General features: G+C 38.3%; 1 protein-coding gene across 1 annotated transcript in view; it reads left to right on the top strand.

Annotated features, from left to right (window-relative positions):
• TRHDE (thyrotropin releasing hormone degrading enzyme) overlaps nucleotides 1-22,899 on the top strand; it is a 197,922-nt gene that overhangs the window by 125,353 nt on the left and 49,670 nt on the right. The window contains exons 8-9 of the mRNA XM_041411306.1: nucleotides 2,575-2,640; nucleotides 5,067-5,254. Coding sequence (XP_041267240.1) covers nucleotides 2,575-2,640; nucleotides 5,067-5,254 — 254 coding nt within the window. The remainder of the gene's footprint in view (nucleotides 1-2,574; nucleotides 2,641-5,066; nucleotides 5,255-22,899) is intronic.

Here is a 22,899-nt window from a genome sequence, read left to right as displayed (position 1 = left end):
CAGAAAGCAACCAGCCGAATTCACAGAGGGTAACTATTAAATGCAAGGATGCTAATCTGCTTAGGATTTCTGGTGCCGTGAAGTGCTGGATGATGGAAGAGCAGTTGTGGGAGGTACCACGGTATGCTTTTCTAGTTTTATACTGTTTCCAGGTGTTTGCTACTGGTTAGTGTTGAAAAAAGATATATGAGGATAGGAATAAGAGGATATTTGATGGGACCTGGTTCAGAAGCCTTTTGCTCTTGTGCCTCTGGAAAGCACACTCAGATTTGAGGTTGCAATGTCAGTTTACTACTGAAAGCTGATGTGATACACGCTGTCACTTAGGACTGCTTTTTGTGCATGCGTTTGATAACACTCCCAGTTTTATGTTTATGCTCTTGATGCAACTTTCATGACATAATGACAAAATTGATGATTAGGCTGTATGGCACAAGGATCGTAGCAAGACGTGTTTCTTATTTTATGTTCTTATTTCATGGTAAAGGTTAGGATTGCTTTTGTTTTCCTTTGTGAGCTAACATGTTAGATTGGAGCATTATAAATGTTTAACAGAGTGACAAGCCACATTTAAACCTCCCAATCTGTGTATTGGGAGGAAAAAACCTGAACAAAACCAAACCCAAAAGAAAAGACAGAAACCATTTCATCTCTTTGCAGTCTTTCTGAACACAAAATGTAAAAGTCAAATATAATGTCTAATGGTAGATTGGTAAACAGGATTATTGCCTGGATGAAGTCCTCAAGTATTCCCCCCATTTTATTTTGCTCTGTAATGATTCTAACAGCATCTCTCAGAAGGACCAATATATGCAGCATTTTCTAGTATTGCTTAAAATGTGGATTGTATATCTGTTGTTATTTATTTACCTTGCCCCACTTTTGTTTATTCCTATTTTAGCTTTCTAATTTGCAATTCAGCTTCTTTAGCCTTGGAAGCTATTGAATATTTCACTGTGCCTTAAATGATTCTGTATTTTTAGACAAAATGGAAGCACAGTGTGCTATAGGGGCAGCCTGTATAATAGTGTCTTTTTTCTGAGTTAGTCTCATGACATTGTTAAGACTCAGCACTGCATTTAAAGAGTCAGTGTTCTCATTTAGCTTTCTTAGTCTGTGATTAAATGGGAGTTGTTGTTTGTTTCACTATAAGTTGGCTGACAAAAGCTAAATCTGTCACAGGTGCTACAATTTTGTATCAGAAAATTTGCTTTCCAAATACTAATTATTCCCAAAGTATCTTACTTCACACAAAGCACAGATAACACAGTCAGCAAATTTGTCCTAGTTTCATCATTGTGCAGTAAATTAGGGTTTTTCTTCTACCATTGTGTAAAGTGAAGATGGTAGAAATCCAATTGTAGGAGAACCAGTTGATGTACAACCTCTGATCTGTGTTTTTCACTTAATTCTCCCAATCAAATGCTTGAAATGTATGTTATTCAAATAATCACTGCTGAATTTCACTTTTGTAACTGAATGAATGTTGTCAAGGGACATGGGATAATGGGAAAGAGCAGTGTTGTCTCTCCAGAAGTCATTTTAAAAAGCAAGTATTTTATGCTTGAAAGACCTAGACCCAAGCTGGTAATATGCTTAAACTATTAATTTTGGAAGTTATTGTAATATGATGGAAGCTTTTTGGGAATTATCTTTCTGGTTATTATGGGAGAAGAATGGACCTTCAGTTATTGAAACTGGTGGAATAAGTGAAAGTATTCATTTTACAACCTCCAGTCTCCTCAGATTGAGTCACAGATGGCTTGAAAACACACATGCAGATTCCTGTGCACAAGCATGGAGTTGGATTCCTGTCACGTGTCCTCCACTGTTCCCTGTTGTGGAGAGCCTTTGTGATAACCTGTTGCAACCCTAGTTGCCAGGATGATGTATTTTGACACTGAAGGGCCAGGATCTCCCTAGATAAGAGTTTGGAGTTCAGATGGACTATTGCTCAGTTAAATCTTCTGTAATGAATCCAACTGTCATCCAAGTGCACAAATTTTTGACACTAGACAAAACAGAATGGCCTGCTAAAATAGCAGCTGGATCTGTGTTTCAGCAGCTTCTCCTTTCATTGCCAAGAATTACCTAGGAACCTTTCCCAAGATTAGATGTACAGTCTAAATATATATTGGTCTCAGAGCAGCACTGATGGCAGCTCTGTACTGATTGCCTTGTTGATTGAAAACTTAATTAGGGAGAAATAGCTATCTCTGGCCTTTACATCCCTGCTTTTTTCTTGTTCTTCCCTGTACAACACACACACATTTGTGTCTAAATATATATATATATATATATATATATATATGGTATTTAGCTTATAGAATGACTTACACAGAAAAGGAAGAGCATTTAAAGTTGTAAATGAAATTTTTAGCAACTATTTTTGCATTGCAAAGTAGCTTAAGAAACTGTTTATTTATTCCTTAGGATGAACATATTGCGTATTTGTATATTTCTAATAAATGCAAACATAGATGTGATTTAACTCCTTATAACAGTGATGCACACCTCTAGTTGTTTGGCCTATGTATTGTAATACTGATTTTTGTTTTTATTTTATTTCTGTAGGACTATTTAACCATTCACAAGTATGGCAATGCAGCCAGAAATGATCTTTGGAACACATTGTCAAAGGTAAAATACTTTAATCCATTGCACTGAGGGAGAAATAGGAATATGCTATGGCGGTTTTCTCGGTGAGTTCAGGAGTGAATAGTGCATATTGAGATCTTCAAACCACAGAGCAAATATCAAAACTGATGCAAAGAAATTCCATTTGAGTTAACCTAGTGGCAACATTAAAAATAGGAGTTCTGCAGCATTTCTGTACTTTGTTATGTTAGAATATATTTCCCTGCATGTGCTATGTCGCTGATGTGCAGTGAAAGAATCTCTCAGTGACTTCAGTGGCAGCACACTGAGACCCGTAAGCTGAAAAGCACATGAAAGTGTTGAGCTTTGGCATTTCCATCACATGTGTTTGTGATTTTGTATGGAGTTAAGATTTTTGTAAAGGACAAAAATATTAAAGCTTCAAAGTATGATGTAAACAGAGAACTATTTACTGCAATATTTGGCATGCTGTAGAGACTTATATATCCAGGCTTGGCTTGAGTTCTAGAACCTGGTCTAGGGCTCCACAACGGTTCATCATTTTTAAGATGAGCAAGGTGTCCCTGAATTTCTCTCCTATGGGATTAGTCTGAGCTAATCTGAGTCTTCCCCAGAAATAGACTGAGTGGAGGGCAATGTGGAGTACAGTCAGAGTTTTGGCACAGGTACCAGTTCAAGCCATACAAAACATGACAATCTAGTTTTAACTATTGACACCAAAGCTAGGATTTAGCTGAAGATCAAGACAAATAGACAAGCAGGTATATATATGTAAACTAAGTGTCCTAGATCCTGTTCTTCTCACTGGGTCTTCAGTTGCTGATTCACAGACTTCTAACAACTTTTACCTTAATTTATCCTACCTGGCTTCCAGCTGCCACATGAGAAGCATGTCTGTTGTAGATACAATAATTCTGAAAGAATGTGTTGAATATTTTAGGATGTGTCATTTGACACTAGTGAACAGGAACAACTGGAATCCCAGAAATCTAGTCAATATAGTCAGCAGAGCTTAGAGAGTAATTCAGTTGGCTAGCCACTACATGATTATTTCATAATAAGCCTGAACCACTGACTGTTGACTAGAGACTTGAGATAATTGTTCAAATATAGGCAACTAGTGCCAGATTAGGTACAGTATGATGTTTAAGACATTCAGGTGTGTCTAACCAATTTAGCATAAGATACATGGGGAAATCTCTGCTCTTCTGGAGTGGCAGATAAAGGTCAAATGTCATTATTTGCCTACATGTGGGCAACTGAACCAAGTCCTATGTCTGTACTGACTGCTAATGAGAGTTGAGACAAGTAACATACAGTCAGGCTTTAAAATCTGTGTCTTAATCTGTAGCTGAATGTCACTGCATTCAACAAATAAGAAATCTTTCTTTCCTTCCTCTGTTAAAACCTCTGGGACAGTTCTGGGCGATGGGAGGTCGGAGGAATGAATGTTGTCATGAAAGAGCAACAGAATCTGCAGCTAATGAAGTGGAACAAGAATTAGACTGTATTCTGGTCCATAACCACTGTAGCTGTACTGTATGCTCTATCTACTGTTGGAGCTGATAATTCTGTTTGCCTCAGTTGTAAATGCATTTGTTGCCAGCCCCTTTGTTCCTAAGGCAGTGCAACTGCAGCTTCAGTTCTGAAGACATCTTCTGCTTGAATTCATCAGAGGTTACTCAGTCTGTGATCTTGGACTGTTCGACAGCAAGGAGCATGTCTGGCGCTGAAGAACAAATGATGCCTCTTTCTCCTCATATGCAGTCTCATCTCCCATGATGCTATAGTATCTCTTTGTGTTTCAGATGAAAATCCACTTGTAAAACAGCATTTTTATTGACATATGGAATCAAATATGAAAACATTAATCCTCCATGTGTTCTAACAGGTGCAGTTTATGAAGCAGCAGTGGATATATTGGTATACATAGCCTCATTTTGGACATAAGGGACAGTATTTTCAAATAACTGGTCATTTTGTTTTTCAGAACAGAGAAGCCCTGTATTTTTAGAAATTAAGGCCTTTCAAATATGCCTTTTGTAGGTGCCTAGATCAGCTAGCACTGTGTCTTTTTTAACCTTAGCTGGTTAAGAATAGCTACCCAGTATTTCTGTGGGTCTTGTTAATATCTGGTAAAGCAGGTTATTTCTTCTGTTTCAGCAGAAGTACTTGAATAATGTGGAAAATATGACTTTCTGACTGTCACTCTCCTCTCTGTTTAGACTACTCAGTATTTATTTTTAAGATACACAGAGCCTTAAGTTCGATTATGTAGTGTGTGTGTGTTGGGTGTAAGTGTGTGTGTGTATCTGTATACATGTGTGTATACAGGTTATTTTACCCTCCAAAACCAGTTTTGATCCTGGGGGCAAAAAAAAAAACCCAAGGTTTTGCGTATTGATACTGCTTCAGTGTATTGAAACTTTTTTTTTTTTTTTTCCAAGGCTTTAAAAAGGGTTGGAAAATCTGTAAATATCCAAGAGGTAATGGATCAGTGGACACTACAGATGGGTTATCCTGTTATCACTATCTTGGGAAATGAAACTACAGACAACATCATAGTCATCTCCCAAGAGCGTTTTGTTTATGACAGTGATACTAAACCCAAGGATCCTGCCCGTGGGGACAGCAGGTACTTGTATTTCTCAATTACTGTCTTTCAAGATGCTGTAGTTGTTTAAGTAAGTGCTTTATATGTGTATTTTTATGCAAATAGTTTTTTTAGAAATCTGAGCTTTTCTTGGGATACATAGCGTGTGGTGATACTTTAATTTGAACTCACATAAAGTTGAGGATAATTAAAAGAATTGGAAAAAAAAACCAAACCAATTGCATCCTGACAATTCTCTGTGTCAGTGTCTTGCATCACTCATCTGTTTCCTCCCCTTTTCTTTTGATTTTGTCACACTCCATGAAGTAATTTGGAATGTGATTGGAAGGTCTGATAGTTCTTAAGAAATTCTTTGGAGCGGACCTCTCAATGCTCATACATTGAGTAGGCAGATGTAAATTTATGTTAACTACAGACCTTGCGTGACTTGGGAAGGAGTCAGGAGCTGAACTGGACCTCTGTAGAAGGCAGGGGGTTCCAGTTCTTTCATTTTTGGAGGCAGCTGAACGGGTCCTATAGGAGCTGTTACACTGGCTGAAATCAGCATCTCTGTCTCTACCCCTTTTCCATTTATTAGATTGTTTTGTTCCTGCTTCCAGCTGACTCTATACACTTCCTTCATCCCAAAGACAAACTGACATTCCTGTCTGATCCTGGGAATCCTCATTGTTTCAAGCAGTTTTGACATTATAATTTAAGGCCAAGAGTAGCTATTGCTAGCTGATGCTAGAGGATTTCAAGATGGCTTTTGAAGTTTCTGTGTTGACCTGTTCATGCTCAGTGTGAAAGAGGGCACACTATTAACCTGGAATATTCTGTGTTTGTCCAGTAGATTTAAATTGTTTAAAAGTGAAATTTAATACAAAATTTTGATTGACATATCTGGAGCTTGTAGAATATTCCTGTTGAGGAAGGCCTAAAATGATAATAAAATTTACTGGAAAGTGTTTAGAAGTTCATTATCTTTTTTAGAACATGAACAGTATGGAACTCAAACATGACACAGAGTAAACAGTTGTTTTTCTGGCTGTATTGGAACAAACTAACAGGGTATTAAGCATCTGTCTAAATTCTGGGCTGAAATTAGTTCCTGTGTGAAAAAGAGATTAAACAACTGAATGTGGACTATTGGAAGTGTTCATGACTCACAGCTCAGTACAGTAGGAGAGAAATTCTCCCTTCCTGTCTTGAAATTTTTTTTGTGCAGGTTTATATATGTGTAATGGAAAGTGAGTGGACTTTACTACTCAGAACAGCAGTTATTATTTTTTTGATTTACTAAAACAGATATGTTAAGCCTTCTAAGTATTGTTGAGACTTTTAAAAATAGATTTTCTAGGTATTCAATATAAATTAAAGTAACTGTTATTTAATGTATGAGTAAAGACTACTGGGTGTGTAAATAATACCAGGGTGATATGGTGAGTTGACCCTGGCTGGATGACAGGTGCCCACCAAACCTGCTCTATCGCTGCCTGCCTCAGCTGAGCTGGGGAGAGAAAATATGATGAAAGACTCATGAGCTAAGGACAAGGAGAGACCACTCACCAGGTACCATCATAGAAAAAACAGACTCAAGTTGGAGGGCTGGAGGGGGAGAAATTATTACCAATCAAATCAGAGAAAGGTACTGCATAAATAAACAAAAATCTTAATTTCCCCATACCTCTCCCTCTTTCCAGGCTTAATTTCACTCCTGATTTTCTCTACCTTGTTCCCTCCAACAGTGCAGGGGAAGAAAAATGGAGCCTGTGGTCAGTTCATCACACGTCTCTGCCCTTCCTTCCTCCTCAGGTGGAGGGCTTTTGCTACAGCATGGTGTCCCTCCAAAAGGAGACAGTCCTTCACAAACTGCTCCATCATGAGTCTTTCCTACTGGCTGCAGTTCTTCACGAACTGCTCCAGTGTGGGTCCCTTCTTCAGGGTGCAATCCTTCAGGAACAGGTTGCTCTACTGTAGGGTCCTGCACAGGCTGCAGGTGGATCTCTGTTCGTCCGTGGACCTCCATGGACTGGAGGGTCACATCATGTCTTAGCATGGGCTGCACCGGGGGCTGCAGGGAAATTTCTGCTCCAGTGCCTGGAGCACCTCCTGCTCCTCCTTCTGCACTGACCTTGGTGTCTGCAGGACTGTTTCTCCTTTCTCCAACTGCTCTTTCCAGCAGTTTTTTTCCCCATGTTACCTCAGAAGTGACTGATGGGGCTTGGCCAGCAGTGGGTCTCTCCTGGAGCTGGCACTAGCTTTGCTGAACATGAGGGAAGCTTCTGTTAGCTTCTCACAGAAGCCACCCCTGTAACGCACCAAAACCTTGCCATCAAACCCAATACAGGTGAGAATTAGACTTAGTTTTATTTTCATACATGACATGAATTTGTAATTCAAACTGTATGTTGTCATGTGTGGAATGGCCAGGGCAATACCACCAGGGCAAATTCTTCTGGGTTTCTTAGGAGATTTTGTTCACAGATTTTATTACAATTCTTGTTTCTAAACATTGGAAATAAGATTTAGTGCTAGAGAGGGTACATGTGAGCCCTGCCAGGAATTTAGTATTCTAACAGGCAGTGCAGTACATATATGTACAGGTCTCTTCCCCCTTTGGATTGTTTGTTTTCTATTCTTCCATTTCCTTTTAAGCACAAACAGAAAAGAAACCCTTTGCTCAAGGAAGGCTTTACAGATGGGTTATTTACTCCAGCCAGTTAGCAGACAGAGATAATTTGCCACTTCCCTGGTGAAATTATTTGAGAGTCATGTTACATAAGTATAAATACCAAAGAACAGGAACCATATATATTTACCTAAAGGGGAAACTTACCTATGCCATTCACCTTTCAAAAATTGTCCATCAACTTACATTAGTCCTATGGCTTAGTTATAAACTGGTGTCTGAGTGTTCTAACACTGACCATGCAATTCGTTCATGCACTGCCCACAGGCACATGTGGCTGGGTCTGCACAATGGCCATGTGTCAATAATACCCTTTCATGCCATCAAATTAACTAAAAAACAAGCTTCAGATACTGAGAATCAAGTTAATCTTTTAGTTAGTAGTGACCTAGATATTTTTCAGTTGTTTGGCTTTTTCATTTCTTTTTTTTCCCACTGCTGACGTGACTATTGCTTCAGTTATTGTGGAAGCAGTAGACAGGGAAAATCACATTAGTGTGTGGTCATTTCATAATTTGAGATGCATTACTCTGCCTTGGTTTTTAATATTGAAAGAGCTGAACTTTGTATGACATGATACAGTTTTTCTGCAGATTCACCAAGGGGAGTGTTAGCTCTGTTGCACAGTGCAGTGTTTTGGCTCATTCTGTGGGTGGCTTTGGTCAGGAAGTTGGCAAAGTTTTACTGATGTCTGCTGATTATATATATATATATATATATATGATCAGCATGCAGGTTTTGTGGGTGTTACAGATCAGTGGCCTAATTCACATTCTAATAAAGTTGGTGCTTCCTCCCCTGCATGACCCATGAATTTAGGCGTTGGACTCATGTCTCCCTGGGGAGCCATAATGGGCACTGTAAATAACGGAGAGCAAATGCTATTTATGCCACATCTGAGGCCGTGCTCTTGCAGGGCAGGCAACATTGGCTTCCTTAGGGTAGTTTATCTATGGATTAATCGTGATGATCATTCTAAACACCATAAGAAGTAGATCTGCACAAAACACAGAAAAATGTTCTGGTCCAGGCATTTCCAGGAGTTTATCATCTAAACAGACAACACAGTACACACTGGAAGGCTCTAGGGAAGGCTCTTAAAGCATCCATCTACCCTGTAGTCTTTTGTTATCCAGAGGTGGGGCTGTAGTTTGGTATGGCACAGCAATAAATGTCAATTCTATTGCTTTGAAAATGATGAGGAGTTTAAATTTTTGGTTCAGATGCTGTCCAGGCAAGTTTAGCTTTGCCTTACTGTAGAAAGAGTCACTTCAGAGTAGGTCTTTCAAACGTATCTATTGCATAAGAAATGTAAATAAAGAGGCAACTGAATACTTTGGAACCATTCTGGTTTTATAAAATGTCTGTGCTTTGCTTTATGCTGCTTATTTATGCAGCAATTAACTGTTAAAAATGAAGTGTGAAGCTGCATATTTAATTTTTAACTCTGAAATCATGTAGAGGAACACAGAAGCAGCAAGCAGATTTTTCTAAATGATAAATGATAAAAGTGAAAATTGTTGATACCTTTGGCAGTGGTTGATGCCTAGTACATTACTGTAAGTGTTTTTAATTCTTCTACAGAAGAGAATGATTACACATTTTCCAATCTCCCGTATATTTGTGCTCTTTGTCATTATACCTGAAGAAAAATGTGTTTCAAAAGCCGTACATATACAAACTGTGATTTATTTCTGTGCATACAATCAACTGTATGGCTTGCAAAGCTCTAACATTTGGACTGAAATTATAGAAGGGACAGAATTTCACTTCTTTGTAAACTGAACATAGATTTTTACTTGGCACTTATGCCTTCACATGACCCATAGTTCTTATTTTATGAGAAAATAAAACTAACAATGGCAGACACTGTTTCTAGAAACATCATTCCTTGGAAGGGCCAAAATCACCACCTTTTATCTGAGTGCCAAAGCCTGTGGTTGGTGTAATGTTCCAGTAGCAATTTCAGCTTATGCAAGCAAAACTTTAAAACTCCTATTACAACTGTATAATTCATATTCTATCCCTGTATAACAACCCTTTAGTTAAGTGTAGTTTGGTCCTGGACTCCTGTACCTGTATACCTCTGTGAGAATAGATTATGCCCTTATTTTATAAGGCTCCAGGGGAGAAGGCGATATTCCATCTGACAGGGTTCAGTGGGTTTCCCTGCTTACAGAAAATGATGATTTTAAGGCAGTAGTCTCATCCATCATTACAAAACAGCTCTCAGATATGACAAAAATCTTATGAAAAATAATCTGTGGTCTAGACAATAAACTAACCAGTTTTGAGGAAATCCATAAACCTTTTATATACTATATTAAAGAGCAGACCGAAGCTTTCTGGGTTTGGCTGTGTTTTGCCCTCTAAAAATATACAGAGCTTGTCTCTGTAAAAGTGGAGAATAACCTTTCCAATGTTATCAAAATAATTAAGTTAATCTTGCTGGAATAATACTCATTTATACAGCGTTCTTATCATGCATGCATTTTCCATAGCTATCTTTACTTGTTCATGATAATATCCTAAAGGGGAATGTCTTGCCGGGCACTGAATACAGCTAGGTGAGAGGGAAGAGAAAAACAGGAAGATGAACAGATTGGGATGTGGACAGGATATGCATACATGCTATAGTGTGGTAAACCTGGGTGCCTTTCTCTGTGTAGCTGAACTGGGGAAAATTCAGTTGAACAGTGCAAGCCATGGACATGACCAGCGAAACCAGAGCTGTACAGACCCATGGGTCTAACACCCTCTAGTAACTGCCACAGCTGGAAGGCTTTAGAGTGGGCTGCAGGGCTGCTCAGCAGACACTCCAAGATGAGTGATTAACTGCAGAATTTATTTCCCTTCAAGTCTCTTCTGAATTTCCTAGACAAAGCTTCTTTATTTATTCAGGCTTTGCAGAAAAAGGGCTGTGCTTGTCCCTTTACCGATAATGATTTGCATAGTAAAAGCATGGCTGTGTTGGAATATTGCCGTGTGTCTTCTTACATAGCTGTATAGCATTATTACTTGAGCAGTGAAGGGGAACTTACTCTGTCCACTTACCAGCTAAGGAGCTGGTTAAACACAAGCCAAAATGTTAGGAGCGCAAGGGAGCACAATACTGATTAGTATCTTTGCTATGTTTTTAGAGCAATTGCAGATTAATGTAGCATATGTAGTATTAATTATGTAATAAAAAAGGACCATAACATGGACAAATATTGTTCATAAACTGAGAAAAGAGGGCTAACAAAATATAAATAGAAAGCAAAGTGCTCATTTACCTCCCTGTCTCTGAGAAATATCCTCTCATCTTCCATTTTCTCAGGTCCTTTGAGTGTTTTCTTGTTATGCCTTTCATCTTTACTACACCTGAAACATTTTGCCTGTATCAGTGTTTCTATGAGAAACAGCTATTGTGTTGTTACCTAGGGAGTGGAAGGGGTACCCCTAGTTCATGTGTGGAGAGACCTAAATGTCTCTATATCTGCTGTAATAATGATGAAGGGAACAGGCTCCAGGAAAGAAAGGTACCAGTGTATCAGTGTATTAGGCACAGAGGAAATGGAATTAACGAGAATGAGATGAAAAAATCAAGAGTCCTCAGTGGATCACAAAACTGTGTGTGAGCACTGCCAGATATTGATTTAACCATTTTTTTTAGCTGGTCAAGCAGGGACTTGAAAATACTTGTTCTTGCAGAAGAGTGGGAAAGCGTGGGGTGTTCCCTCTCTTGAAATGCACAGTGGAGTAGAGGCCAGCTCTGTGACACCAATAGATCTTGTCTTTTCATGTGCATAAGGACAGTCCTTAACCCCAGCAGCCTGAGAGAGGACAGTGCTGTGCTGAGTGCTGCTTCTCCATAGGAACAGGCACAGGGCTGCCTTTGTGAGTGACCTGGAGCAAGCCTGCCTGCCTTGGGCACATGATGGAACAGTGCCTTTGCTGTGTTTACTAGCCCAGCTCTTGTGCTGTGTGCTCCCTGTTGTAATAGGGTTTTTTCTTTTCTGTAAAAGCTACTAGAACATCCTGGTTTTTTGTCCTGTTTTTTCATTTCTAGAGGCTTTTCTGATTGTTGCATTTTTAAAAAAAAATCTGAATAGGAAATACTCTTAAAATCTCTTCCAGTACATGTCTGTAGTAGTGTCTCCAGCAAGATTATGCTGCTATCAAAGACAGCAGAAATGTCAATTATAATTTAACACTTAATTTCCAAAACCATTTCACAGCTTCTATTTGCAAGAAGCTCATCTCACTGGGAAACTTCCAGGATGCTCTGGTGTGAAATATATAGGCAACTTTTGGTGTTAGCATTCTCAGAATGCTAAAGAAGACAAAATTAGTGTCTTGTGTCATTGCTTCCTGTGCAGTGGCAGCACTTGTATCCTGATAGAAGTTAGGCTGACAGAGAAAAGCTGCTGTTGTATTTTATTGTCACTGCAGAATGTGCCACTTTACTCATCTTATTTGCTAACATTAACTCTCAGGAATTGCTAGATACCTAATCTAGTTAATTGACTCACATTAATTAAATCAATTTCATGCTGAGGAAAGGAGCATGTACTTGGGGGCAGCGCTGTGTTTTAGTATAGAGTGAAGTCTTTGGGAGATGAAGAGGAGAATAAGGACAGCAAGTGCTTGTAGGGAGCTGCTTAACATGCAGGGGGTAGGAGAGGTAATGTGGCATGGCAGGGTGCAGGCATGAGCCAAAGTTGGAGCATTAAAGTTGTGTAGCTGGAATAGGCAAATATGGAGTAAGAAATGGAAAAGGCGTTTAGATTGAGAGCTTTAGTGAAGGAAAGACCAGAATGGGAAAGGCCCAGACAGCATTTGGCAGAGACAAGTTTTACAGGAGGGATGAGGGTGGATAAATGGCATATTTTGCTGGCTTTGGAAAAATCTGAGATTTGAGTTCCCCATTGTAGATCAGAGGATAAAACTTCTAACATGCTCAATTTTTTATGTCTTCTTTCTCCTGCTTTTTAAAGTTACTGATAATGGCTTTCTTTTCTTATCCCTTTGCATGAGCTTTTACACTCAATAGTAGAATCTTGGGTTTTATGGAGGAGATACTTTGGTAGGGGACTCTTAGAAAGTTTACTGAGGAAAGAGAAACCATCACAGGAATTATATTTTAATCTTGCTTAAATTGACAGTATTCAGAACTGAGCACTGGTTTATGTTGAAAAATAATTGGTACTAAGTCTCTGAGAACATACTAGAGAACTGTAAACATAGCTGAAGTGCTGTCTCTTATTCCTGTGGATCCTTCTCAGTCCATAACACGTCCTTGTGCTCTGCTCAGAGAAATCTCAGATCTGTGCTCTAGTCAAGGGGTTATGCTTATGGGTGAAGGAGGACACAGACATGGGATTTGCATGATCAGCATCTTGTGTGCAATTCTGCAAGGGTCTTTTGCGCTGGTTGAAGGCAGAACAGAGGATGTTGGAGAGATTAAGAGTCTTTATTACAGGGTAAGGAGGCAGCTGTCGGGACAGACACTTAACACTGCTAAAGCTTCATTGTATCCACCTTTGATTCAGTGCCTAAAGTTGCTTGTCACTTCTGAAAATGAAACCTTTTGTTTTTTAGTGTAAAGGGTACTGTTAGGCAGGGAGGAGACAGCGTGTGCTAACAAAGAATTTGTAGTATTGGTTCTTTGCCCACTAAATTTTTCTAAATTTGGTAAGGTACGCTGTTAGCACTGGCACTGAAATGAGTCAGTTTTAGATGGCCTCACACTATTCATAACCGCCTCATTTATAATTTATTTTTGGATGAAATATTTATCTAATATTACACAAAAATTTATAGAAGGTTTAGTAACCAGATAATTATATTAGTTATGCCATGTTATGTTATTATCAGACCATGCTTTTTATTTTCCCCGCCTCAAATTAGGCAATTTAATTCAAATTTACTAATTTAAATTACCTTGTGTCTACCCTTAAAAAAAAAAAAAAAGATAATGAAGTTTAGACAGGATGGCTGAAGACGTACAGCTGTTTTCTAACAGAATATGCAGGCTGTCGTCTTAAGGCAGACGCACGGTGCAGAGCCACACGGGCTCTCTTTCATGCTAGGGCTGCTGCTGCAGCAGTGAATCTTTTTTATGTCTGGAACTTTGTGTTATTTTTACATTGGTAAGGGCATTATATTTTGCATAAAACTCCTGGAAAATGTACATTTTTTCCCTTTTTTTGCTCTAGGATTTACTTATTGCCTAAAATTATTCCAAAGGCTCTTGCAAAATCTGGAAGGAATTAGGACTATGGCAGAGTAAAGGAAAAACCACAAAATCTGCATCTTTAATACATTGCTATTAAACATGTTAATCACTGTTATGACTACAGATGAGTTAAAGTGTCAATTATTATTTTAAAATACAAGCTTCTAAAATTCATCCCTCTAAAATACATTCCAGCAATCCTGTACTGACATTGAACATATTTTATCTTTATATATTTGTATTTAGGTCCATATACAGAAAAAAACCCCAAACAATCCATGATCTGTTGTATAAGTGGTTGCTCTTAGAAGCAGCTGTCAACCTCTCCTTTAGAGTATACTAATATGATTGCCTTTTTTAATATGTTTCTAAATGAAAGCATATATAATAGACAAATATATAAAATTAGCAGCTGTATTGAGGCAGACCTGCAAATAAAGAAGCTTAAAATCAGAAGCAAGTCATCCTAGATATGCTAGCTAGCCTCTTTTGAGACTAGAATATAATCTTTCTAGTCACTTTCATGCAATTTTAAATATTTCCCCAAACTATAAAGATTATTCATAGTTTCCTTCATGTGTGCAGCTAAGTATAATTTGTGTTCAAAATTATAATAGGTTCACAATTCTGAATACCTTCCAAATCCCAGAGTTTTGCTTCCCTCTGAAATATATATTAGCTATATTCAAGTGCCCATCCAATCAAAGCCTCAAAGTAGATAAATCTTAGTAGTTAAGAGGCAAGGCTGCTCTACAAATTGATTGCTGTTCATCCATGAGACATCTTCTAAGTTCACTTCTATTGAAAACTTGAAATACTCTTCAAAATCTGATACCTCAGTTGTGAAGCCCATTCAGAGCCACCAGGTGGTGAAGCCATTATCTGCCTGGCAGCACCTATCATGACCTGGCCCTGTCGGATTGTTCTGGATGGTAGGTTGGTCTGACTGAAAAATTTAATCACCTCCGTAGCTGGGACATTAGGGAGAAAGAAGAGAAGAACTGATACAAAAAGCTCAGATAGGTTTTGACAGTGTTTGGCTTAGATGGTAACAAGAAGACCAATAATTTCTGAGTATTAATGTCTGCCTCACTTGAATTTTGTTACCTGCTTACACAATAAGGTGTGCGTATTATATTGCACCATACATTCACTATATCTGGACTCTTGACTGAAAAAAATTACTGTCTGTATTACAGAGCTCCTTAAAGACAATGCTGGAGCACTGTCTTTAATTCAGAGTCCATCTAAGTCCACCAAAATTTTGTAAAGGAGCATGAAACTCCTGCCCAGCATAGTGTAGAATAATCTTAGAAAACGCATTTCCACATCATTTTTCTTCCAGTCTTTTTCCAGTTACTCATGTAGTTGGTGTTATTAATTTCTCTCCTTTGTTTTTGCCTTAGCTGATCTTTTTATTGTTGACCAGTCTGTTAGTCTTGGGTGAAGGGAGAACCCCTGTAACCCCAGAATCCTGATGTCAGCACCATTTCCTTCCCTCATTTTGCTTAAACCTAGCAAACTGTGGATTCTACAATTAATGTGGTGTGTGTCACACTTACTGTGCACTGCTGTTTTATTTCTGCACTGCATAAAGTGTTGCAGCCAGAAATTGTCTGTCTACAGGATTTTTGAAAGTCCTGTCCATTTCAGACATCAGGAGGCCTTCTCCCATTAAACTAAAGTACTGTCCTTTCTGGTTTCAAGTTAGCTGGAACAAGTTAGCAACTTGTTCCTTGATGAAAAAGTCTGGTGTTTTCTGCTTTTTCATCCCCTTGTAGGGGAATTCAGCTTAGTCAGTTATCTTTACCAGTGTTTCTCATGTGTTTCTCACTGTTCTTTGTATTAAACTTGTTCTCACTTTGAACTCAGGAATTAAGGTCACACTGGGCATGTGCAGATGACCAGTGAATATCTCAAGCTGTGTTCAGGGGATCTCAGTTATTTCAAATTGTTCTTTGTTACGTATTTTTTCATTTCTATTTGTCTTTGGTACAAAGTTAGTGACATCTTCCCTTCCAATCTGCCATCTTCCATGCTCGCAGGGTACAAGGAAATCCCTTGACACCCTGTCTCAATGTAGGAAGTGTAATAATTGTGAAAGAGGGAATAACATCTTCTTCTGTTGTGTTATGCCTCTGGGCCCAGCCTACAATCACTTTACTGGCATGTATTAAATCTAATGAAATCTCTGGGTTTTTCAGTCTTTTGAGAATGATACTCACAACATGAATATATTGTCAGCTCCTTATCCATTAAACAGAACTAACACTCTTGTAGAATTGCACTTAATAAAAATGTGTGATTTCCTGTGGTACTCACATAAGCTTCCCCTGGAACCTGAATTACTCCTTACTGAATGAGATACTATACTATATAATAACCTGGGAAAATCTCTATGATACTTTTAAATTATCTTTCCCAACACAATCTTTCAAGAAAGTGTGGCTTACAAAATTGTATCCTACTGAGTTCTGCTTCTGTATAATCTTTTTCTGTAGTAGGAAGTTCTGAAGCTGTTCTGCTGTTCAACAGCTTTCACTCATTTTCCACTGACCATCTTACATGTGCTTGTGCTCTCAGCCTAGGATTATACGCTTCCAGATATCACTGCAACAAGGCTCATGATTTTATAGATTAGTTGAATACACTTTAAGGTTTATCTTTGGACTTTCACTATGTTAACAGTGAAAACAAAGGCTTTCTTTTGGCTTGTGTTTGGTTTGACCTCAGCCAGCATCTACGCCCTACACAGCCACTCGCTCACTCCCCGTGTTGGGATGGCAGAGAGAATTGGAGAAGTGAGAAAACTCATTGCTTGAGACAAAATCAGCTTAAAAGGGAAAGCAAAAGCTGTGTCCACAAGCAAAGCAAAACAAGGATTTTAGTCACTGCTTTCCATGGGCAGGGAGGTTTTCAGCAATTCCCAGGAAAGCCAGGCTGCATCATGGTTGGTACTTGGAAGACAAATGCTGTGGTGTCCCCTCTTCCTCCTTCTTCCCCCAGCTTTATATACTGAGCATGAAGTCACATGTATGGAGCATGCCTTGGGTCACTTGGGGTTTGATGTCCTGGCTGTGCCTTCTCCCAGCTTCTTGTGCACCCCAAGCCTCCTTGCTGGTAGGGTAGGGTGAGAGGCAGGAAAGGCCTTGGTGCTGTGTAAGTACTACTCAGCAATAGCTAAAACCTCCCTTTGTTATCAAAGCTGTTTTCAGTGACAGTCAAAAAAATGGCCCCATACTATCTACTATGAACTAGTAGCCCAACCTTGCTAATCTTGCTAATAGAAACTGTACTTGTCTTGGCAAGAAAAGTGAGAGATCTCTACTGTCTGCCTTCTGTACTGATTTAATATCCAAATATCACACAATCCTTTATTTAGTTTGTTACCAACTTTCTGTGCCTTTTAATTTGTAATAAGCATTAAGGTAATTAGCCAGAAACATCTGCATCCATCCATCTAAATGCTTCTTTTACTCGCCACTATTTGTATATGACTCTGGAGATAAGCCAGGTATTTAACTGAAGTAAAAATACAAACCTTTAAATTGTAGTTTTTGTTCTGTAAGATTTACTTGCTTTCAAAAGGTCATATTTTCTCATTACTTTGCTTTTGTGGATTTTTTTGTGACTGAAATCCAACCACATGAGTTCATGCAGATGACTCATAGCAATATATTCCCTTGATAAGAAATGCTAATATCAGCATCCTGACCTGTTCAGGGAATCACCAGTGTTTGCAAGGGCCATACTGGGAAAGTGTTCCCTTCTCAGACTCAGTGCTGCTCAGCTGAGCATATGTGTTTATGTACGACACTTCCGGAGTTCCATCCGGAGAGAGCTGAGAATAGGGAGCTAATGCCAAGGAGTTCTTGCTCCCTGTTGCTCATCTTCAGCCATTCTCGATGTACCACATTGTTATCTCTAACTGAAGAAACAGAGTTGGCATTTTGGGTATTAAGTTCTGGTGGTTAAAATAAGGAGATAGGTGTCTTAACCAGTCAGTTTTACTCTTAGATTTTCTTTTGCATGTTTTTTACTCTAAAACTATTTTTATGCCTCACTTTATCTCTGTGTTAAATAGCTTTAATTATATCCCTCAGTGATATGAGGTCTTAGATTGTTATGCTCTCAAAATACTTCACAAAGATTAGTAAGTGTTACCAATGAATAAGAAATGGATTCCCATCCCACAGAAATTTTCGACATATCAAAACATTTCCCTGCACTGAATCAGGACAAAATCAAAGCAAAATTTGGGGAAAAATTGGTTTAGAACATTCATTTCGATTCTGTAATTTAACTACCTTACATTTCAGTTTCAGTCATTTCAACTTCCCCCTGCAATTTTTTGAATCGGCAAACTGAATGTTCTTATTTAAAACAGTAGTTATAAAATGTTGCAGCAGTGCCTTTTTAAAATACTGTGCTTGAAAATCTGTGCTGAAGCCTTCTTTTTCTTACAAGCAGCTTGGTTTTGAAAATTGCAAGTTTCATAGGGAAGCTCACATTTAATTATGGAATGTCTCTTTGTCAACACTGAGTGGATGGAAAGGCCCATTTAGTTGCTTGCACGTGTGACTGGTGCCATTCAAGGTGCCATCAGGTATTTTACTTTGCCTTGTGCTGCCACTGCACCAGCAAGAGCATCCTTATTGTCTTACAGACCATAGCAGAGGTCTCAAATACCCTACCCTATCATGTGCTGTCACCTTGAATAACTGAATTTATCCCAGAGAAACTAAGTCATGGAAGAGTGATGGTTGGGATTTCACCAGTGCCAGCTGATGGATACATGATTGCTGTTCTTCCATCCCAAGATAACTCAAAATTTCATTTCTCACCCTCCTGAGGTATTTGAAAATACATACAGCTTTTGGTGTTAAGCTTTCCTGAAAGTAATTCTGTAGCAGCTTTGCAGTGGGAGAGATTAGGGAAAAAAGCAGATGGCAAATCATTTGCCTCAATTGACTTGATTGATTTTGTGTGATGCCACTGGATGTACAGCCTGTATATTCTTCTCTGATATCATGCTCTACCTACAGTGAAACTTGTTTTCCTGTGCTCTGATCACATTAGAGCAGAAAGCTTTATCTCCTAAAGTCTCTTCCCACCTAAATCATTCTATGATTCAAGTTTATGATTGCCACTACACTTCAAATTAATTATCCTTATTATATCCTGCTAAGAGGCAAATCACTTAATTTGCTTTTGTGCAAAGCTTTTTAATTTTGTCCCTCATTTTTCTGTTGTTAGATGTACTAAAAAAAAGTAATTTTTCCCTTAAATCTGTACATTGTTCTATTCTTCTGCCTTGTCGTAGTTCTCCTCCTTTGATTTCCTAGCTAAGTATATAATCAAAGACTATTAATAGATTAATAGTCTTCTAAATCTAGATGTATCTAGCTTCTTGTAATTTAACTGGGTTTTTATGTGGTTTTTGAGGTCCAGCTTCCTTCTTAAATATGCCTAAAGAAATTAATCTGTATCAGAATAAGAGAGAACTTTTTAGAAATACAAACAGAAAGTGAAAAAATAGATGGTTGGATTTCTTAGTGGAAGGTCATAGCCCATTAAATTGTTGAGAAACCTGCACTTAATTTTTTCTTATTCAACTATGTGATAAAGGGTGTGGAAGAGTTAGGTGTCAAGAGTTTTCTAGTAATAGGAGCTTTGTGAGTGTAATAAAAACAAGTATTACTTACCAAGATGACAGAAGTATTCCTTAGTGCTAGTTGACATGGTAATAAAAAGACAGATGGAGCTTAATGTTGATAATGAGGTGATACATGTGGGGAAAGCAGTTCTAACTCAGATACTCAGTGGTGGGTTCTGAAGAAAATATTTTCTCTTAGGAAAGAGGTCTTGGACCTGTGGTATGTAATGTCCTGTAAACATCAGCTCACTGTCCAGACATGGTCAAGCAAGTAAAGGATAGGACAGTAAGGATTAGTAGAAAAGGAACATTTAAAAAAGTATAAAGAGTGTGGAAGAGAAAAGAATTATGCCACTTTTAATCCCTGGTAGATATGCCTTCAAAGCGCTGAAGCAAGGCTTGGTTTTCTAACCTGAAATAATAGGCAAAAAAAAATACAGAGGTGGACAATAAGAAGGATTAAGTACAGTTTCTGTATAAAGAACAGCAGGATAGATTAGAAATCTTAAAGCCAGAGGTTTGTAAAAGCAGAGTAAAAGAGGACTGTGGTTGTTCACTTTCTCTGCCATTCAAATGTAGGTAAGCTGAATTCTACAGAGGTACTTTAGTTACAGATGTTCTGTCATTTTATGTGAAGCAGTCACGTTGCTTGTATACTCCTTGTAATGCAGAATAATAAACCTCTGAATATTGAGCAGATACCTTCATTGTTCTGTGAGTGATGACTAGGAATAGATCAACTTCTTTGTTTAGTTCTGAATCCAGGGGAGAAGGGAGAAATGCCACTGGAAGAATGTGGTATTCACTGCCAGCAGTGTGTGGAGGCGTGGTACATTATGGCTACTGGGAAGATGAATCTTGAAAATGTATGGATTTGCATCCCAGCAAAAACATTTCACATTAGTATGAAAAAGTAGTTGAAAAGGTAAAATCTGAAATGCTAGGAACCTTACCTTTTTGTTTTTAATTACCTGAGATCTTTATTTTGTAAGCAGAGGAAATAAAGTGCTGTCCTTTTTCTGGCTTTGCATAGCTCTTTGCCAAGAAGCCACTGAAAACCCAATGTTACTAAAATATTACTATTCATCAGAGGCAATAGTGTGAGGCATCATTATTGTTTAGTGTTTTATGGTCTCAGGATTTGCCCACAAAGGGATCTCACTTCTTTTTTGCTGAAAATCAAGTTTTAACCAAATAATCATCACAACTGTGATAATTTTCCAAGTGAGATAAAGTATACTGCCTACTGAGTCACTATGTAATGCTCAAGACAAAAAAAAATTATATAATCCACACAGAGCACAATTAGTTTGCTTCTAGTATTGCATGTACCTTGACTGATGCAAGATTCTGATACTCTGTGAAACAAGTCCTTCTGATTAATCTTTAAGCTGAATGAACATACTTCAGTATTATGCATTGATACAGTGCTACAAAAAAATCCACTATTGCATTCCCCTGTGCATTATCCTGCCAAACTAAGTTTAACTATTTCACATGAGCCGTTTGTCACTTGTAGATCAGCAAAAAGAGGTTTATTTATACTACCTTTCAAAAATCTTCCCCTTTCCTTACATTTCTTGAAGATTGAACAATGTTATGTTCAGTATAGTTCATGTTAACATATCTGTTCTAGTTTTAGGTGTCTTTCCTCCTCAGCTTCAGAGATTTTTTTTTTTAAATTCCTGAAATAGCCCTTAGTTTTTCCACAATAAGAGGTTTGCCTTTAGCTCCCTGTCAAAGTGATCAGGTTTGATTGTGGAGGGACATTATGTGGGACACCTCTGTAGCTGAGAAGCATCTCAGGCAGACTGAGCACATAGTTCATTTGCACCATTTCACCCAGGGACTGAGTGTGCTATCTGTGCAGGCATCTGAGTCCTACAGATATAATTGTGACAGTATCTTGCTGCCCTGGTCAATGGGCTCTCAAGATTCTTATTGTCAATGGAGCTGGTTTGTCACAGCAGGCAGCAGATGGCCAGGTGGAATGGGATGCTTTTTCCCCAGTTAGATACATACTGAGAACATGCTGGTGGTGCTCTCAACATATAAAGAATAAATAAAGGGTCTGCACTACTCTCAGACAAAGCAGGAGGAAAGCAGGAGACTGGGCCCCCTTTTTCCTCTTCGCTCTGTAAACTAGAAGACTCCTGACAGAAGAGTGCAAGAACAGTTTGCTTCTTTCTAGTCACACTTGGAGAACACAGTCCATATCTGTATGGATATAATTCAGAGACAATGAATGGAAGACACCTTTCTGGAAGGTGAGACAGATGCGTCTCCCTCACATACACAGAAGTTAGCTATAGCTTCTTCTGCAACAGCAGCAGCAGTTTCTCTGAGAATGAAGAGGAGTAGAAGGAGAAAACATAAAACGGAGAAAAAGCAGCAGTTCAGTAGGAAAAATGTTTTATTTCCTAGACGTCTACTAAAAAGACACCTGTGGTTCCTGTGGGAAAGCACTAACCAAGAGGGTGAGGTTTGGAGGTTCTGGAAAGCACCAAGAATGTCAGGAGGTCTCTTATATTTAGTAGATAAAAGTAAAATTTGCCAGTACTAATATTCCCAACTAAATCCAATATGTTTTCTGGTGGGTAGATTTTGTGACACTTGATCTGCAGCTAGATCACCTTTCAGAGCAGGATCTGTCTTTACTTCAATAGGATTTCCTTCAATTGGAGGCAATATAAAATATTATAAGGAAGTATAAAATTCTTCTCTGTATAGATATTACAATATACAGAATACCATTCTGTGAAGTTCCTTCTTGAAATAACAGGTGTCCATGGATATGTTCATATATGAATATTTGTGGGTGTGTATATATGTGCTTAAAATCAGCTACATAGGCAGCTCACAGTATCTTTTATTTTGCAGTTTAGCTTTTTCAGTAGCAGCTGAGATGTCATAAAAATTCTGTGCAAATGCAGTTTTATTTTTTTTTCACATACCAATGTTCCTGTTCTTTCACATAATGTAGAAACTCCATCCTAAATTTTGCCTTATTTTTCTCAATCATAGTTTGGTAGGATCTTTTTTATTCTGGAGAGACAAGTATTTAGAACTTGGTATGTTTCTGAAGGCGATGTATTTACTAGGAGGGTTTTATGGATAGT

Source organism: Onychostruthus taczanowskii, unplaced genomic scaffold (genome assembly GCF_017590055.1).
Source record: "Onychostruthus taczanowskii isolate IOZ18803 unplaced genomic scaffold, ASM1759005v1 scaffold35, whole genome shotgun sequence".
NCBI lineage: Eukaryota > Metazoa > Chordata > Aves > Passeriformes > Passeridae > Onychostruthus > Onychostruthus taczanowskii.
Note: the sequence above shows the minus strand (reverse complement) of the source record. Positions and strands in the feature narration are given on the sequence as shown.